The sequence below is a fragment of the Cervus elaphus genome, chromosome 24 (assembly GCF_910594005.1).
Source record: "Cervus elaphus chromosome 24, mCerEla1.1, whole genome shotgun sequence".
In the NCBI taxonomy this organism is placed as follows: Eukaryota; Metazoa; Chordata; class Mammalia; order Artiodactyla; family Cervidae; genus Cervus; species Cervus elaphus.
This window is the reverse complement of record NC_057838.1, coordinates 40,115,459-40,134,725: the sequence shown is the minus strand read 5'-3', so window position 1 is coordinate 40,134,725 and position 19,267 is coordinate 40,115,459. Positions and strand designations below refer to the sequence as shown.

Sequence of the window (19,267 nt, the reverse complement as noted above, 5' to 3'; positions counted from 1 at the left end):
GTCTCTTGTAGACAGCATATATAGGGGTCTTGTTTTTGTATCCATTCAGCCAATCTTTGTCTTTTGGTTGGGGCATTCAACCCATTTACATTTAAGGTAATTATTGATAGGTGTGGTCCCGTTGCCATTTACTTTGTTGTTTTGGGTTCACGTTTATACAACCTTTCTGCATTTCCTGTCTAGAGAAGATCCTTTAGCATTTGTTGAAGAGCTGGTTTGGTAGTGCTGAATTCTCTCAGCTTTTGCTTATCTGTAAAGCTTTTGAGTTCTCCTTCATATCTGAATGAGATCCTTGCTGGATACAGTAATCTAGGTTGTAGGTTATTCTCTTTCATTACTTTCAGGACGTCCTGCCATTCCCTTCTGGCCTGGAGGGTTTCTATTGATAGATCAGCTGTTATCCTTATGGGAATCCCTTTGTGTGTTATTTGTTGTTTTTCCCTTGCTGCTTTTAATATTTGTTCTTTGTGTTTGATCTTTGTTAGTTTGATTAATATGTGTCTTGGGGTGTTTCGCCTTGGGTTTATCCTGTTTGGAACTCTCTGGGTTTCTTGGACTTGGGTGGCTATTTCCTTCCCCATTTTAGGGAAGTTTTCAGCTATTATCTCCTCGAGTATTTTCTCATGGCCTTTCTTTTTGTCTTCTTCTTCTGGAACTCCTATGATTCGAATGTTGGGGCGTTTCACATTGTCCCAGAGGTCCCTGAGGTTGTCCTCATTTCTTTTGATCCTTTTTTCTTTTTTCCTCTCTGCTTCATTTATTTCCACCATTTTATCTTCTATCTCACTTATCCTATCTTCTGCCTCCGTTATTCTACTCTTGGTTCCCTCCAAAGTGTTTTTGATCTCATTCATTGCATTATTCATTTTTAATTGACTCTTTTTTATTTCTTCTAGGTCTTTATTAAACAATTCTTGTATCTTTTCAATCTTTGTTTCCAAGCTATTTATCTGTAACTCCATTTTGTTTTCAAGATTTTGGATCATTTTTATTATCATTATTCTAAATTCTTTTTCAGGTAGATTCCCTATCTCCTCCTCTTTTGTTTGACTTGGTGGGCATTTTTCTTGTTCCTTTACCTGTTGGGTATTTCTTTGCCTTTTCATCTTGTTTAGATTGCTGTGTCTGGAGTGGACTTTCTGTATTCTGGAGGTCTGTGGTTCCTTTTTATTGTGGAGGATTTACCCAGTGGGTGGGGTTGGACGTTTGGCTTGTCAAGGTTTCCTGGTTAGGGAAGCTTGCGTCAGTGTACTGGTGCGTGGAACTTGATTTCTTCTCTTTGGAGAGCAATGGAGTGCCCAGTAATGAGTTTTGAGTTGGGTCTATGTGTTAGGTGTGACCTTGGGTAGCCTGTATGTTGACATTCAGGGCTATGTTCCTGTGTTGCTGGAGAATTTGCGTGGTATGTCTTGCTCTAAAACTTATTGGCTCTTGGGTGGTGGTTGGTTTCAGTGTAGGTATGGAGGCTTTTGGACGGTCACTTATCACTTAAAGTTCCATGTAGTCAGGAGTTTTCTGGTGTTCTCAGGTTTTGGGCTTAAGTTTCCTGCCTCTGGATTTCAGTTTTATTCTTCCTGTAGTCTCAGGACTTCTCCAACTATACAGCTCTGATAATTAAACTTCTAGGTTAATGGCGAAAAGATTCTCCCCCGTTAGGGACACCCAGAGAGGTTCACAGAGTTACATGAACAGGAGAAAAGGGAGGAGGGAGATAGAGATGAGTAGGAGGAGAAAAAGGGGGACTCAAGAGGAGAGAGACAGATCTACGCAGCTGTCTGTTCCCAGAGTGTTCTCGTATCTCAGACACCTACAAGGATTCACAGAATTGGATGGGGAAGAGAAGGGGAAAAGAGGAAATAGAGGTGTTCTGAGGTAGAAAACAGAGAGTCAAGATTGGGAGGGAATAATCTTCGGTTTTAAGATAGGGCTTCTCTTTTTTTTTTTTTTTGTAAGGTTATAGTGTAGTGAAGATGAAAATGAAGAGTAGTAGAGGAGTACTAGAGGACTTTAAAAGAAATAAGAGAAAAAGAAAAATAGAAAATAGAAGAGAAAAAGGAAAGAAAAAAAAAAAAAGAAGAAAAAGGAGAAGAAAAAAAAAAGAAAAAGAAAAAAAAAAAAAAAAGAAAGAAAAAAAAAATTTTTTTTTCCCCTAATTAAAAAAATCGTAAAAATCTATGAAAATGAAAGTTAAGGAGTAATGGGGGAGTAATAGGGAATTTTAAAGGAAAATAAAAGAGAAAAAATAAAAAAGAAAAATATAAAAAGAAAAAAAAATTTTTTTTTTTTTTTTCCTTACTTAGAAAAAACAGAAAAATAAAAAAAAAAGTAAAAATATGTCTAGGAATTTCTCTGGAGCTGTTGCGGTCAGTGTGGGTTCGGCTCAGTTTCAGATAGCTCCTCGTTCCAGCTTGCACTTCTCGATATCTACAGGGCCCTTCCGGTGAAGTCGGTGTTTTCTTCAGGGATTTTAATCTGTTGCACCAGTCCCTTCTGAAGCGGTTCCCTTTGTTTATTTGGCTTCTGTTTGCCGGTCTCTTCAGAGGCTCATTTCCGCCCTGACACAGGCGGCCGGAGGCGGACTCTTATTCAGGTAGCTAGTTCCGTTGCGCTGCTGGGAGGGGCTGACGCTGCGGGGCGGGGCTGACGCTGCGGGGAGGGGCTGGCCCTGCGGGGGCGGGGCTGGCCCTGCGGGGAGGGGCTGGCCCTGCGGGGGCGGGCTGGCGCTGCCGGAAGGGGCTGACGCTGCTTTCTCCGTCTGCGCTGCTCAGGCTCCCGGCTGTTCTATATGGAGCGCGCCCCGCGCTGCGCGAGGTTCCAGCCCTCGGGTGTTACACAAAAGCGCCGAAGGAAAAGCTGCGCCTGCTCTCTGTGCCTTCCCGGTCAGAGCGGTCCAGGCAGCCAGGGGCTTGGTGGGCGCGCTATCCCCAGGTGTGGCGCACCCACTCCCTTCCGCGGACCCAGTCTCAGTTTCCGCTGGCGCCAGGCGGGTGCGCGCGCCTTCCGCCCTCCGCGTCCCCAGCCCCAGTCCCCGCCCCGCGCCGGTCGGGTGCCTGCGCCCTGTGTCTCGCCGCGACCTTCCCCTCCCCCCTGCCTCCTGCCTCCGGCGGGGCTGGGCCGGTCCGCAGCCTGCGAGCTCTTCTCGGGACTTTCCCCGTCCCTTTGTTCTGCGAACGGCCGGCAGTGTGTTCCGGCCGGTCAATTTTCTCTCTCTCCTTTGGTCTCCCACAGTTCAAGTTGGCACCTCACAGAAGCTCCCCCCGATTGTCCTCAGGGCACTCAGGCCCGGACCCTAGCCCAAGCAAGGCCGCCTAAGACTCCCTTCCCGGGACGGGTCTCCGTCCTTAGCTCTTTTGTCTCACTTTTTATCTTTTATATTTTGTCCTACCTCCTTTCGAAGACAATGGTCTGCTTTTCTGGGCGCCTGATGACCTCAGCTAGCGATCAGAAGTTGTTTTGTGAAGTTTGCTCTGCATTCGGTTATTCTTTTGATGAATTTGTAGGAGAGAAAGTGGTCTCCCGGTCCTACTCCTCCGCCATCTTGGCTCCTCCCCCCCATGGTGTCTTTTTATGGGGAAAACATTACAGAAATTACTGTACTTTTGTAAGGAAGCATGTAATTGTGCGTCAGCATCCAGGCGAATATAGAAATGGTTCTTCAGGTGTTTTCTTGTGGAAGAAACTCTGTAGGCTTGCTCTCAGTCTGGCAAGAGAAAAAGAAAAGACTGCAGAGGGTTGAGGTGGTCACTCGCAGAGGTGTAAGGACAGAGGCAAACTGACCTCATGGGGTCACTCTTACTCATGCCTTTGGTTGCATGAGTATCCTTACGCTACAGGAAATCTGAAAAAATATATTCTTTATTTTCTTTTTCTTTATTTTCTCCCTTGCTGAGGAAGGTAATTTTATTTTTTTTTAATTAGTTTTTTTTTTTTTGGAAGTTTAGTTATTTTGCAGTCTTGTTTCTTTAAAGTGATGCTCTTGATTTCAGGACTGGCTCAGAGGGTCCTGTAGGTAGCGGTCAAGAGCACTGGCCTTGTGGTGAGCCCTGAGGGCGCCTGGCAGCCCTGCCGTTTGCTGTGTGTGACTTTGAGCAGGTCGCTGAGACTTGCAGAAAGCTGACATCCTCACTGATGCAAAGGCACACACTTCAAGGGGGTTTTCTACAAGCCAGCTGAGGTTTAAGAGCTTAGCTCAGCACCTAGCATTTGGTATGTATGTGTATATGTGTGCGCTCGGTTATGTCTGACTCTTGGTGACCCTATGGACTGTAGCTTGCCAGGCTCCTCTGTCCATGAGATTTCCCAGGCAAGAATAGTGGAGTGGGTTGCCATTTCCTAAATACTAAGAACTTGTCCCAGCTGCTCTTTTAGCACCTGCCTGCTCCCAGGCACTTGACAGGTTCTCCTTGATTTTACTTGCCTCCTATATCCCTTGGGGATACAGTAATGCAGTAACAGGACAATTATATAGTGATAAGAGCGCGGAGTGTAAACAGGAAGCTGAGGTTTTTCTGTTGTTGGTTTTCCATGCACCCGCTAGGTGACCTTCAGTACCTCTCAGCCCCACTGGGCTAACTTTCTTTAACTTTAAAGTGAGAAGGTTAGACTGAGGAAGCTTCCAAGTCCATGATTCTGTGACCGCATGGACCAAGGACCCGATAAAACCTGTTTGACTATCTTGTTGAGGGCCCTTATCTGTGCGCCCTAGGCTGGAAGGCATCTTTAATGGGCTAATAGCTAAGAATTCAGTTTCTGTTTGCCTTCTGATCCTGTTGCACCAAAGATAGGCCTGTAGAAGGCTGTTATCAACAATTTATGGTCACCTCCATGCATTGCTGTTATCAGGAAAGCTAATCATATTTTAAGCTTTTTCAGTTTTTCTGCTTGGAGTAATTTCTTACTTTTACTGCCTCACCAGTCTTTATTTTTTTTTCAGTTCACCAGTCTTTAAATGGTAGTTTGATTCCTTGATGTGGGAGAATTGGAGGATGTTTCTTAAGGACTCCAGCTCTTTCTGCCCCAGGTAGAGACCTGTGAGGAGAAAAGGGCAGGGACTAACTTTTTCTCTGCAGGGGAGTCATGGATGTCTGGCTGGCTGGCTTGATTGTCAGCTGACTTACTGCTTTCTCTCTGAAAGTATTCATCCTTCAAAGCTCATTACCAGCATTATCCAATTACTTCCTTTAGTAAGTTGTTCTCAGAGATGTGATTGGGTGTTGTGAAAAGAACTATACGATGAAAAGTTGGCAACGAAATAAAATTGGAGTCTTTGATATTTCTCTTTTTTAAGAAAGTATTTTATTTATAGTTAATTTGGGGCTTCCCTGATGGCTCAGCTATAAAGAATCTTGTTGCCATTGCAGGAGACGCAGGTTTGATCCCTGGGTCAGGAAGATTCTCTGGAGAAGAAATTGGCAACCCACTCCAGTTTTCTTGCCTGGGAAATCTCACGGACAGAGGAGCCCTGGTGGGCTACAGTCCTTGGGGTCATAAAAGAGTCGGACACAACTTAGCAGCTAAACAACATGATTGATTTACAGTGTTATGGTAGTTTTTGCCATACAGCAAAACTATTATATATAATTCTTTTTTCATATTCCTTTCCATTCTGATACTGAATATAGTCTCCTGTGCTGTGTGTACGGTAGGACCCTATTGTTTATCCATTCTCTGTATGATGGTTTGCATCCTCGAATCCCAACGCCCTTCCCTCCTTCTCCCTCGGCAACCACAGGTCTGTTCTTGGTGTCTGTGAGTCCGCTTCTGTTTCATAGATTTGTTCTTTTGCGGCATATTTCAGATTCCACACTTAAGTGATTGTATTTCTTTCTAGTTCCATGTCATATCAAAGTCACTGCAGAGTCCTACAGTCAAGAAATAATGTTTCACTTGGTCTAATCCAGTATATCTATATCCCTTTCAGAATATAGAATGTTTTCATGAATAATACTTCTTAGCATCTTGGTAGACTAATATGAATAATACTTCTTAGCATCTTGGTAGACTAATATTTTGAAAATATTCAAGACTGTGCTGTGGACCCTTTGAGCAGAGTTAGACTCGAACTCTGACTTCTGTTGAGAAGAATCCTTATAAACGTGTCGTGGGTTTGACCACCGGCTGCCTCCCCAGTAGGTGACTATGTGAGTTGTCTTGGCCGAGACCCCTCCCTCCCCCTCCTTTCCTGCCGGGATGCGCGCACCCTCTGGGGGCCCCGTGAGATGTCGTCTGTCCCCTGCTTCTGGGCAGAGGTGGGGGAAGGATACCCTCTTCACGCCCCAGCCTTTCCCATCCAGCCAGAGGTCCAGTCACTGTCCTGGGCCCTGAAATCCAGGGTGAGAGGCTGGATTCTCCTCCATCTTCTTGCTGTTCTAACACTGGAATCTGGGCCGCCTGCCTTTTGTCTGGAGACGTGACAAGTCTCCAGTTTGCACCCCGTCTACTGACCCCGTGGTGATGCCTGTACCCGGCTCTCTGGAGACTGGCTGTGATTTTACTTCACTTTTAAATAGATACTCAGAAATGGGGCAATGATTTGGACTTCCCTGGTGGTCCAGTGGTTAAGACTCAGCCCTTCCATCTCAGGGGCGTGAGTTCAGTTCCTCGTCTGGGAACTAAGATCCCACATGCTGTGTGGTGCGGCCAAAGCAAAACAAAAATAACAGGCAATGCTCGTATTTGAGAGAAAGCAAGAAGAGGGGTAGGAAACCTCACTGTAGAGGGAGGCTCTTCTCCACGCTCTGTGCTGAGTGCGCTTGTCTGCTGGGGCTGATGTCACGAAATACCACAAGCTGGGAGGCGGAAAGCACAGGAACACATTCTCTCACGGTTCTAGGCTAGAGGTTCAAAGGTCAGGATGTTGGCAGGTTTGTTCCTTCCAGGGGCTGTGAGTGAGAATCAATTCCTCGTCTCTCTCCCAGCTTCTAGGGGTTGGTGGGCAACCTTTGGCATCCCTGCGCTTATAGAGGCATCAGCTCCATCCCTGCCTTCCTCTTCACATGGCCTTCTCCCTGGGTCTGTCTCCAGATGCCCGTTTTTATAAGCATGTCAGCCATATTGGATCAGATCCCACCCTGAGGATCTCATTTTAAATCCACGGCCTCTTTAAAGGTCTTTTTTCCAAATAAGCACTCCTCTGGTGCTGGGGGTTAGGAACGCCACCTGTGAATATGGAGGGTGGGACATAGCTCACCAAAAACTTTGAATTATGTTAGGGATCACCAAGATAGGGATGATGGTATGACATCCCCCATTCCAGATGGAAGCTGAAGGAAGGGCTTTTTTGAGGTGGCCTTGCCATGACCTGTGGAAGACCTTGGTACACACAGCACAGGAAGCCTCAAGGACTTGGAGCCTAGCATTCATTTCATGCCTACAGAGAGCATCAGTCAGGTTTGCTTATTAAACCATCTCATCAGATCCTTATGAAAACCATCCCACTTCCCTAGAGACCCCTAGAAGGCTGCTCCCAGGTACCTGCCATCACCTCTCTGACCGTAGTTCGTCATTTCCCTCTTGTTTTCCTGCTCCAGCCCCGCAGGACTCGTTTACTCAAGAGGAATCCATTATCTGGAAGGTAGGCAGAGGCCAGACAGAAAAACTCAAGGGCAGAGGCTCTTACACATCTGAGTCAAGCTATAATAGGTGCTGGGAGCTGATGGGTGGTTGAGGACGGTTCTCAGAGCAGTTAGGGCAGGACGTATAGAATAGCTTACTGTGGGCACAAGTCAGAAATAAAGCTGAAAGACATTTCCATGTTGACTCTGTGCCCGACAACTTGTTTTCCAAACAGGGTGTGAAACAAGGGGTGCTTGGGGCAGGGAAATGGCCCCTCAGGGAATCCAGGAGACACACGTGCTTGGATGAGGCCGCTGTGGCATCTCTAGGTACGCATCGGGCCCCAGTGGGACAGAGTCAGGCCCTCCACCTGCGTGATGGAGCTCTCCCTGTCCAGGTGTAGGCAGGGCTGCCCTCTGCCATGGTCTTAGGGGAGCAGGTCATACTGCACTTGTGGCATTTTCCAGGATGCTTCACAGCAGCAAAGGGCTGTGGGCAGGAAGAAGGAGACTTGATTTTTGAAAGCGTGGTCTCATGAGGAGTTCTAAAATAAGGATGGTCTGTTACGGTCAGCTTTGTGTGTTCCCTTGTCTGGCCCTGAGGTGCCAAGTTAGTTGGGTACACATGTTCCTGGGTATTCCTGTGGAGGTGTGTTTGGATGAGATGAACATTTAAATCAAGAGACTGAGTAAAGTAGATTCCTCTCAGTGTGGGCGGGCCTCATCCACTCAGTTGATGTCCTGAATAGAACAAAAAGGATGCTTCTCCTCTCCTGAGAGATTTCTTCCTGCCTGATGGCCTTTGGACTAGGACATCAGGTTTTTCTTGCCTTTGGGCTCAAGCTGACACATTAGCAATTTCTGGGTCTAGAGCCGAGTTGCCTTCCGACCAGGACTGCACCGTTGGCTCTCCTGGGTTCCAGCTGGCTAGCTCACCACGCACGTCATGGGGCTTGTTGCCTGCACAAGTGTGAGCCAATCCCGTATAGGAAATCTCTGTCTGCATCCATGCACATGTGTCTGTGTGTACACACACACAGCCAATTCCTTATAGAAAATACCTTCCTATCTCATACACACCCACACACTCTCTCTCACACTCACTCTCACACTGTTTCTTCGGAGAATCCTAACACAGGATCTCAGCTAGAAATCAGCACACGAGGGCCTGTGAGCTAAATGCAGTCTGCCGTCTGTTGTTTTACAGCCCATGACTGAAGAATGGTTTTTACTGATGAATATTTGTAATCGATTTAATGATAGGAACCCTTAGCTTTGATCCCCAGGTAAGCAGAATGTTACCCGCCCCCCACCCCCGCCACATATCTTGATTCCATTTTTCTCATTAGTAGTCCTGTATTTCTAAAAATTGTACTCATATACTTTGAAGTTCATCACTGAAAGTTGTGGAAATGTTCACATCCTTGATTCTGTCTCTGTCTCCACATAACCTGTGATACTTACTGAAAAAGTTTGCTTGCCCCTCATCTGATTGTCTGGTAGAAGTGAAAAAATATTGTGAGGATCTTAAAGACATCTACAGCACATTCTTTCCCTTTTATAACTGTAAAAAGTATCTATGTTAATATTCTGCAGGTATTTTGTAGTATTAAAAGGATATTTTCCCAAGGGGTGTAATTAGAGCAAAGATTGAATCTTTTTTTTCCCCTCTGGATGAAGGTGAATGCGGGGTAGGAGGCGAGTGGCCTCCTCCGAGTCGCTCAGGCTGGTTGGCCTTGTATGTTGTGTAGACCGGAGCTGGGTCTTTACAGTTCTGTGAGCATCAGCTTTGACCTGACCCCAACCCGCTCCTCTGGCCCCAGGCACCTTGAGTCACTGCAGTCGGACTTGTCATTGCTTTCTTTCATCAGCTGTTGTCATCTCCTTTTTATGAAGCCATCTTGAATTTGTTCTGGAGCATTCTTTGTTTATTGTCTAGAAATGAGGAGGACTGCAGGATACAGTGTAGGAAGTCAGACTACCCAGGGTCTCCCGCCTTGCTTACTGGGTGGCAGCTGGGACCGGCTTTGTCCAAGGTCGCGGAGAGTTCACCCTGAGGGGAGAACCAGCCAGGCTCTTTAAATGAGGGCCTGGGCTACAGCAGGCCCTGCTTTTACATGCGCAGCCAAGTAAGAAAGGCAGTCCTGCTTGCAGAGAGGGTAGGTTTTTCAGCTGCTCATTAAACAACAAGGAGACCTACCTTTGTGTCCCTTGAGGAGGAGTAAGACTCTGGATGGTAGATTCAGAGATGGGACGCTGAAACTGCAAAGCATGGTTTGTCAGGCAGTCTGGTTCCAGAGAAAGTTCCTTCCTACCCCAGGGCTTTTGCACTTTCTGTGAGAGGTGGCATGGAATATCCTTGCCCACACTGCATGGCTGTCTCTTTCCCCACCTTTAGATCTCACTTAGATATTTAGGGTGGTCTTTTCTGATAACCCAGCTTAAAGTACAATAACCCACCTGACGGTTCAGTCCACATAATCTCTAAGGCCCCTGCTATGTCAGGAACTGGTCTAAGAATTAGGGATCAAAAGAAACCAACAAGGAAAAAAAAAAAAAAAGAGAAACCAATCCTCAGAACCAAAACAGTCAAAATTCCTGTTTGTTTACATTGTTTCTGAAACTTTGGCATGCATCAAGTCACTTGAAGGGCTTGAAGAAAACAGACTGCGTGGCCTCTAAGTGTCTGAATCAGTTGGTCTGGGGTGGGGCCCAAGAATTTCCATCTCCAGTAATAACCCAGGTGTTGCTGGTGCTGCGAGTTCAGCGGCCCTGTTGTGAGACCCCCCCTGCTTGAGGGGGTAGTGCTTCTCTCAACCTGGGCTTGTTTGCCCACTATGATTTGCAAGTCCTTTGCCTTTTGTGTATTTGCACTTTTTTTCTTTTTTAGCTTGCCACTGGCAGAAGGGGTATTCTGTGAAGGGGATTCATCTCTGACTTGCCCCCAATGTATTCCTGGTCCCAGCAGAGGGATCAGTATGCAGTAGATGCTCCTTGAATACCTGAAGGGCTGAGAAGGGCTGAAGGCAGATGGGCAGCAAGGCAATTCAGCCACTTCCGTGATCCATGTGTAATCTTGGCGGGTGGGCCAGGTAGGACCTGGGTTAGCTTCTCATCCCCAGTGGAAAATCTCTTGTATTCAGTCAGGTTACCTAAGGGAAAACAGTTCTTTATGCTGTGGTGGGGGAGGGGGCATTGTAGAGCTGGCGAGTAAATAAAAGATTGTGTGCATGTGGACCACAGAGAGACGGTGGAATGCTGGGTGTCCACACATAGGAGGAGAGGTGGTGTGAGGGAGGATCTTGCGACCAGAGAGCCTGTAACATGTAAGCATTCAGACTTTTTAAAGAAGAGTTCCCCGAGTTTGCACAGTGAGCTGACTCTTACTGAGAGCTGGCTTCATGTCTGTGTTTTTTAGATTGGAGAGAACTCTGTACTAGGAAAGTGACAGTGAAAGTCGCTCAGTCGTGTCCAACTCTTTGCGATCCCATGGACTATATAGTCCATGGAATTCTCCAGGCCAGAATACTGGAGTGGGTAGCCTTTCCCTTCTCCAGAGGATCTTCCCAAATGCAGGAATCGAACCCAGGCCTCAGAGGCGAGCCAGTCAACTGCACTTCATGTCCTTAGGCAGACCTTTGTCCCCTGCCTGCTACAGTAGAGCCCGAATTTGTAACTCACATCTGGCATCCTTTTAGAGTTTTCTGAAAAATGGTTGTAATAGTATTTGGTACCAGGTGATGATTCCTCCAAGAGAAATCAAATGTCTCTATCTGTTCTGACTGCTGTTAACAAAATATGATAAGATGGGGTGGCTTCTAAACAGAAGAGATGTCTCTCTCTCATCTCTGACCTCTGGACATCTGAGACCCGGGTGTCAGCAAGCTCAGGTTCGGGAGCAGCCCTCTTCGGGGTTGCAGTGGGTGGTCGTCTTGTCTCATTGCTTGGTGGGGGGCGGGTCCCTGGGGGGCCTCTTTCATAAGGTGCTGGTCCACTCATGAGGACTCCAGCCTCATGAGCTGATCACTTCCCAGAGGATCCATCCTCTCATACATCACCTTAGGGATTAGGCTTCCCGGGGACACAAATATTTCACATGGAGCACTAGTGTAGGCCTGGCCATGCCCTGAGTGGTCTCCAGGCTCAGGTGATACACGTATAATTTGTTTCCTGGGCATCCAAATTTCATTTTCCCCTCTCTTAAGTATTTTTAAAGAGACAGGGGAAAATGAAGTTTATTAAACTTTTTTCCTACAGTGGCTGCTCTATTCTTTTATTATGAAGTATAGTTGATTTACAGTGTTAATTACTGCTATGCAGCAAGGTGAGTCAGTTATATATATGTGTGTGTGTGTGGGTATGTTCTTTAAAATATTCTTTTCCATTGGAAAAATTGAGTATAGTTCCCTGTGCGATTCAGTAGGACCTTGTTGTTTATCTGTTCCATATATAAAAGGTTATATCTGATAGCACCAACCTACTCCATTGCTCTCTCAACTCCCTCCCCCTTGACGTCCTCCACTGTTCTCTATGTCTGTGAATCTTCCTTCCTGATGTGTTGTGTCTGTATATGAAGGGAGGGAAGAGGGGAGGGTGGACCACTTTGCTACTCTACCCAAGCAGGTTTTCTACTCTGAGTGACTGACTTGCTGATCCTTTGCTGAGTGGGCTTGTATATGTAAAATTGAACCAGAGTACTCAACTGTGTGGCTCCTACTTGTCTCCCCACTCTTACTACCTACCCATCATTCTGTCAAGTACACTGGTTTGTTTGAAGTAAACCATGTTTATCAAACACATGGTTTGATTTGCCTCAAATATGACTTGTCTTCCCAGTTAACCTACATCCATCCACTGGCTCTCAGCTCAACCGTAACTGTATGAGACCCTCCCTGAGATCCAGCACTTGATCTCCTATCTGCCTTCCACCCCTAACCTTGTTGATATATTTAAAGTATTGGTGTGATGATTTCTTTTTTTATTTAATACTTTGGCCACCTGATGAGAAGAACTGACTCACTAGAAAAGACCCTGATGCTGGGAAAGATTGAAGCTGGGAGGAGAGGGGGGACCACAGAGGATGAGATGGTTGGATGGCATTACTGACTCGACGGACATGAGTTTGAGTAAGCTCTGGGAGTTGGTGATGGACAGGGAGGCCTGGTGTGCTGCAGTCTATGGGGTCGCAAATAGTCGGACACAACTGAGTGACTGAACTCAACTGAGGAGAGCTCCATGAGAACTCATTATGACCTTAAAGACAGCGGGCACAAAAACTCCCGGCTGAACAAATCCGTGTTGGTTTCTGACACAGCGCCTGGAGCACAGAGATAGTGATGATTCTTCAAATCAAACCCATAATGTCTGGGGTGGCAGCTGAGGAGGAGGAATGAACAGACAGTTCAATTTAATCCTGATATATTTTTGAGAGGCTCTGACATCTGGGGAGTTTCATTTTGTTTCTGAGGACTTTTTCTAGAATTACCAAATTGGTAAGCAAATGTGACTCTGCAATTCAAATAAGGATCATTAATTTCTCATTTTTCATTTTAAAAAGATGCTGAGTGCACTGAGGTCAGCTTTCTGCCATTGAAAGGCAGAGCACATGGCCCCATGGCCCCTGCCCTTTCAGGATTAGTTCAAACTGGAAGCTAAGAAACATGGATCATGTAAGCAGGAAAACCCATCTGAACAAAATTCAAAGAACCACACTTTGTTTTCTGACTGCTTTAGGGAATTCACGTTTAATCAAAATTGAAGAGTACAGCAGTAGCCATGAGAATTCTTGCATCTTATCTCCATTTTAGTGATTTCTTTTTAATTAGTTGATGCTCTGCAGAAATCTTAATGCACTTAAAACAATTGGGAAGCTGAAATAAAAGTGGGAGTTGTGGTTGCTTCTGGCAGAATTGTTTGCTTCTTCGGTTCTAGGCAATTTTGCTAACAAGTAACCTGTAACCTACTTCTTAGACACCAACTAGATAATGTATTTGGTTAATTTTCAAAGTTTAGTTTATAATCCTCATTAGTTCTCTAACTAGCTTTCCCCTGGCAGTGTACAGTCCTACCACATCACATTTGTGGTTCTTGCTTTTTAGGGCATCCTGTTTTCATTTAAAAGATGAAAAGCTTAATTAGTGCCCCCAGTTCCTAGATTTTTATGTCATATGTTTTTGCCAGTGGTGTTAGAATATTTTGTCACTTAAAACTCCAGGGGGAACCGAGTGAAATGCCTGTCACTTTGAAGCAGTTCCTTTTATCATGATGTTGACTAGGCTACAAGGAGTAGCTCAATGCAGAGAATTACTTCTTGAGAAGCTGGTGGAGGCAGAGGGGGAAAGGTAAAGGGTTGGGTATTGGGGGTGCAAACTTAGATCACAGCCCCACACTCATCTGGACACTGTTCTTCATCTGAACTGTTGACAAGGCCATCTGCCTGCATCACTGTCCTGTGAATTTGGAGAGGTCACGTGTTTTGCACACACACGCCTGATGGTCTGTATTGGTGCTAGCCAGTAGAAATAAAGTGTTGAGTCACATCTGTGATTTAAATGTTTTTAGTAACCATGTGAAAAAGTAAAAAGGTGAAATTAAAATTATTTAATCCAAGATATGCAAAGTATTATCATTTCAACTTGCAAAGAACTACTGAAATATTTTGTCTTTTTTTTTAGTACTAAGTCTTTGAAAGCCATTTTCTCAGAACAGTTTGGTTTAGACTAACCATATTTTTATGTGTTTAATAGCCAGCTGTAGCTAATGGCTACTGTGTTGAAAGGTATAACACTAGGTAATCAATAAATTCTCATTTCTTTCCCCTTATATTTTAGGGATAAAGTTGAGTCACCCATCCAGGGGAGTGGCTGTTATGGAGAATCAGAAGTCTGCCCTCCTCATGGCCATATATAACAGTCTGGTCTTCAATGATAACACAAGAGGCAGGTAAACCCATGCGTTTAACTCTTACACGCAACCTGTATATGTCTCACAGCAATTTGTAATCCATCTGACTGTTCTGAGTCTTGGTAACACATGGACTAGTGAGGAAAGATGTGACATAAGAGACCTGGAGCCAAAGATCCAATCTGTTGGAACTTGACATTGGAGAGTATTGGAAAACCATGGTGCTAATAGTCCACCCTTTGCAAAAAACTCACGAAGCAGGGGTACTGATCTTTGCAATGCTTGGTCTTGCAGAGGTAACGAACAGATGTATTTATTCCTCCCCATTAAGATATCAGTGTCTTATCTTCTTTAGGTTGTTCTAATGGAAGTATGACTACTAACTAGTCTTAAGATTCTGACTGCAAGGGAGGAACTTTGGTTCAAACAGGGTGTGTTGAAGGAATCTAAGTCTCAGACACCTAACACCTGGATACTTCAAGTTTCAGTGAGAAATTATCTGGCATCAAGACAAGTGAAAATGATACTCTTTATAATCTCATTCATTCATGTGTCTTTTCAGGAGGTAGTGTAGCTGAAACTTATGTAAATGTTATAATCAGGGAACTGAAAGATAGCAGTTTTGAAGCCCACCTACTTTGGTGTACCTTGTTATTCTATGGAAATACAGATTTTGCAGATGTGTCTTAGAAATCCAACATCTCAGAGATGTTGGCTATTACTGACAGGCAGTAATGGTTGCCAGGAACCAAAGAAATTGTAAACATGATGTTGGTTGATAAACTTGCTCATTCAAGTCTGTAGGATAGACTTGGGTCAAGTTGAGGCTTTCTGCAAGAAATGACAGAAAGCTAGATTAAATGGTGAGTGTTTGATTCCTTTTTTTTGTGACAGACTTTGATTATACTTCTGTCTTTGGATTCCAGACAGGATGAAGGTATTGGATGATCTGAAACACTCAAATTCTTCTAAAGCATCAGGTAAGACAATGAAGGAAAGAAGGAAACACTGCAAAAAAGGCTTTTATTTTATAGGCACCACTGCAAAATGAGGAACACTTCAAAACATAGAAAATAATAATTTATTTTAACTTCATTTACTTAACTGTTTGTAACTAATCATGATTCTGTGAATTTGCTTGTAAAAGTCTCCCTTTGAATCTACAAAGCAAAGGTTTTTACTACAATGAGCACTTAAAATTCCACAAACCTTCTCCATCCACAACTTTCCTGTACATGCAAAGTCCTCCAATGAGTTGCAGTATTTGCAAACATGCTGTAAACTCCCACAAAGTTGCATTATATTTTGCCTTCTGTTAAAACCTTTACACTCTCTTGGGAACTTTAACCAGAAAATTGTTAAAATGTGTATCCGAATTCTAAACACTGCTGGTTTGGTTATGTGCATTATATATAGTTAACCACAGAGTTTGGTGGTTTTGAGTTGAAGCTTTGACCTAAATAATATATTAATGGTCACTCCTATGAAACACATTCAGCAAAGTAACATCATAAAATAGAGCTCCATTAAAATACATACCGGCAGTCATATCTGTGTTTTCAGCAGAAAAGGAAAAAAGCGTGTTTAAGTTTCTTATATGAATATAGTTTAAACAAATTATTCTGTGAAGGTATGCTTAGTAAAAGATCTTTTTGAAATTTAAAAACTTTATGTAAAAGGTAACGAGTAAAAAAGTATCCTTGCTGTTTGAAAAAAAAGCTGTTGGGTTAATATTGCCTTCCAGGATAGTAGTTAAGGGGGCTTTTTCTCCACTTAAAATAGAGCTGACACCCAGAGTGGTAGGGCTCGCTAGTTTTGACTGTAAACATGATGTTGCGATTTATCTTATATACAAAAACTTGCCGCATTGAACGAGGCAGGAATTGCTACCCCAATGGTAGTGTTCTTTTATGTACATAATGCAGAAGTGAAAATTATACAGTAGTCACCGAGAGGAATGAATTGTATACTCTAGTGCCGTCTGGCGATTTTGCGCCGTGGGTTAAGAGTTCTTGGATTGTCATCCAGTTATCAAATATCTTTTTATTCCTCTTCTTCATCATCTTTTTGTGGCTGAGTTCGAGGATATTCATCTCCTTCCTGTCGTCGGCCCCCTGCTGCTCCTTCAGGCAGTCGAGCCGGCTCTGCATCATGAACTCCCGCCGCCGCCTCTGCTCCTTGGCCTTCACCACGTGCTGCTTCCTCTCCTCCTTGCTCCAGTAGCGCCCCATCTTCAGCTCGCTCACCGCGTCGTCGTCCGTGGTCATGCCGCTGCGCTCCTCGCGGATCTTGAGCGCGCGCTCCCGCAGCAGGCGATCCCGCACCGGCCGCTTGGTGATGTAGCGCGTGCCGTCGCTGCGGATCTTCACCTTCCACTCCATCCTCGGCTCCGACTGGTTGGCCGAGTTCAGGTCCTTGCACATGCTCACCAGGCTCATCTGGCTCTGCGCGTACTCTACGGCCGACTTCTGCTGGATCAGCTGCATGTAGCTCTGGTAGTGCTGCGCGTGCGCGGGGATGTGGGCGTGCTTGTAGGGCGAGTGCGGGAAGGGCGGCAGGTAGGAGCCGCCCAGCTTCGGGCCGGGGGTGGGGCTCCCGCTGCCGCCGTCTTCTTCCCCGGGCTTCCTCTCTTTGCTCTCCGGAGCCGGGCTGGGGTCCAGCTCTTTCGGGGAAGGGCTGTAGTTCGGGGAGCCCCCCTCGGAATCTTCCGTGATGGAGAGCAGGTTCTTGGGGGACGGCCCGTAAGCTTCCGCGGCACCGTCGCCCTCGGCCGCCCTCCGCAGGGAGTTGTCGGGGGACATCTCCAGGGTGAGCGGCGTGCTGCGGCAGCTCTCGCCGGTGTTGTAGGCGCTCGAGCTGTCCTTGTCGGACTTCTCGGGCAGCTCGGTGATGTCGGCGAGCTCCCGCCGGCGCACGTCCACGCTGGTGTTGTAGTTGCGGAAGCCGCCGTGGTGCAGCATCCAGGGCTCGCGGAGCTGCTCCTTGAGCTGCTGCATCTTGTGCGCGCGCACGATGCTGAGGCATTCCAGCTCGATGCTCCGCAGCTCCTCGTTGAGCAGCTCCAGCTCCTTGTCCACGCTCTCGGGGTCGCTCTTGCTGGCGTCCAGGGCGCCGCCGGGGTAGTAAAGGCCGCAGGGGCCGGCGCTCTTCACCTGGCACTTGAGCTCCAGCAGCTCGCGGAAGCGCTCGCACTCGTCCACGGGGATGCCCAGGTAGTCGGCGTCGGCGCAGTCGGCCGAGATGAAGGACTCGTTGCTGAAGGGCAGGTCGCCGCTGCCCAGGGTGTCCTGGCTGCACGTGAGCTTTCTCTGCCCGGCCAGCGGCGGGGAGGCCGCGGGGGCATCGTCGCCGTTGTTCTCCTGCTCCGAGCTCTCATCGTTGCGCGTGCTCTCGTCCGTCCGGCCCACGCCGCTGTCCTTCTCGTGCTGGTTGGACAGGATGGTGGCCGTGTCTGTGGTTCCCCCGTCTTCCTCGTGCTTCTTCTACACGACAGAAAACAAGAACACGTGGTCATGGGGAGGGAGGCTTTTCCGGTAGGAGGGACTTGGGTTGCTGAGGTAGTTAGCTTGAAGTTCCCCTAGGTGAGCCGCTTCACCTCCATCTGGGAAAGGAGGATGCTCACTTGACCTAGTGAATGACTACGGCTCTTCCAGCACCTCTTACCAGGAAGCAGGAGGCACAGAGGACATCCTTGAGTGCCTAAGGCACTGGAGAGGTTCCAGCCTCTCTGACAATGGTGGTGAGAGAGAAGGGAGGGGAAAACGCTGAGAAGCTGAGGTTAAACAGAGGGAATTGCTTTCCTTTCAAAAATGTGACTTGCTTTCTCTGATCTGCTCTTTATTTTGGCACATTGTTTTCCAAACAAGTATCAGAAGGTCGGCGGTACCTTGGCATTACTGCTTTGCTTTCTAAGCCCAGCAGCACTCTGTTGGTTTGGGAGGATATCAGCTTGCTTTTCATTGGTGGGCAAACAGAAAAGCACTGATTTTCTTTTACTAGCAGGTGGGTTTCTCAGGATCCTAAGCATCATGGGGTGGGGGTGGGGTGGCGGTGCGGTGGGGAGCAGATTGCCCTGCTGTTGCGGGGGAGGGGCTGGCAGTGGTACCTGCTGCAGGACGCTGGCCGTGAACTGCATGGCCTGGTGGTGCTGCTCCTCCAGCATGTCCATGTGCAGGTCGTCCAGAAAGTCGTTCCTGTCGTCATCCAGCCAACCCTCGTCCAGCTGGGGAGAGGCAGGCGCCCACACAGGCTTCAGAAGAGGCCCTTTTTGCTTCCGTTTTATTTATTTTTAGGAAAGGACATTACCTTGGGGAATCACATTTCTAGGCTTCCTCCAGGAGTCATCCCAATGCAGTCTGCCTGTTGTTTGACTCTGCGAACGTCACTGACCCCATCCTCAAGGTAAAGCCCCCTCCCACCCTACACATGTCCAGGGGCGGGGCTGTGGCCCGCTTTACTGCTGCAGGGTCAAGTGCCTGCATGCACCTCAGCTACTTTCAGCGAAGGAGGCCACCGAGTTAGGGGCTCAGAGGGCCGCAGCCCTGGCTCCTCTCCTGCTGGTAGGCCCACACCCAAGCTTAGCAGGCCCCAAGGAGAAAGCATGGGCAGTTCGGGACAGAGTTCTTTCTGATGAACAAAGGGAGGTCTGCTAACTACCTATTAGTCTTGGGCAAGAGCCTGCCACCTTTACCAGGCTCTTGTCTCTTTTGCTTGTAAAGAGCAGACTAGTAGGGGGTCTGAGATCTACAGACCTGGCCTGCAGCTGTACCTCCGACCATACACAACCCCCAAAGCCAGTCACATTTCTTACT

The 19,267-nt window shown here is 46.7% G+C and overlaps 1 protein-coding gene and 1 long non-coding RNA gene across 3 annotated transcripts in view; one reads left to right on the top strand and one right to left on the bottom strand.

The window, feature by feature from the left end:
* Positions 1–19,267, top strand: part of LOC122683094 — a 256,521-nt gene that overhangs the window by 228,824 nt on the left and 8,430 nt on the right. The window contains exons 3-4 of the long non-coding RNA XR_006337617.1: positions 14,384–14,495; positions 15,383–15,436. This is a non-coding gene — a long non-coding RNA (uncharacterized LOC122683094). The remainder of the gene's footprint in view (positions 1–14,383; positions 14,496–15,382; positions 15,437–19,267) is intronic.
* PDZRN3 (PDZ domain containing ring finger 3) overlaps positions 15,461–19,267 on the bottom strand; it is a 249,820-nt gene continuing 246,013 nt past the window's right edge. For both annotated transcript variants that reach the window (XM_043886647.1, XM_043886648.1), the window contains 2 exons: positions 18,562–18,678; positions 15,461–17,938 (listed from right to left, as the gene is read on the bottom strand). In XM_043886647.1, coding sequence (XP_043742582.1) covers positions 16,391–17,938; positions 18,562–18,678 — 1,665 coding nt within the window. In that variant the 3' untranslated portion in view covers positions 15,461–16,390. The remainder of the gene's footprint in view (positions 17,939–18,561; positions 18,679–19,267) is intronic.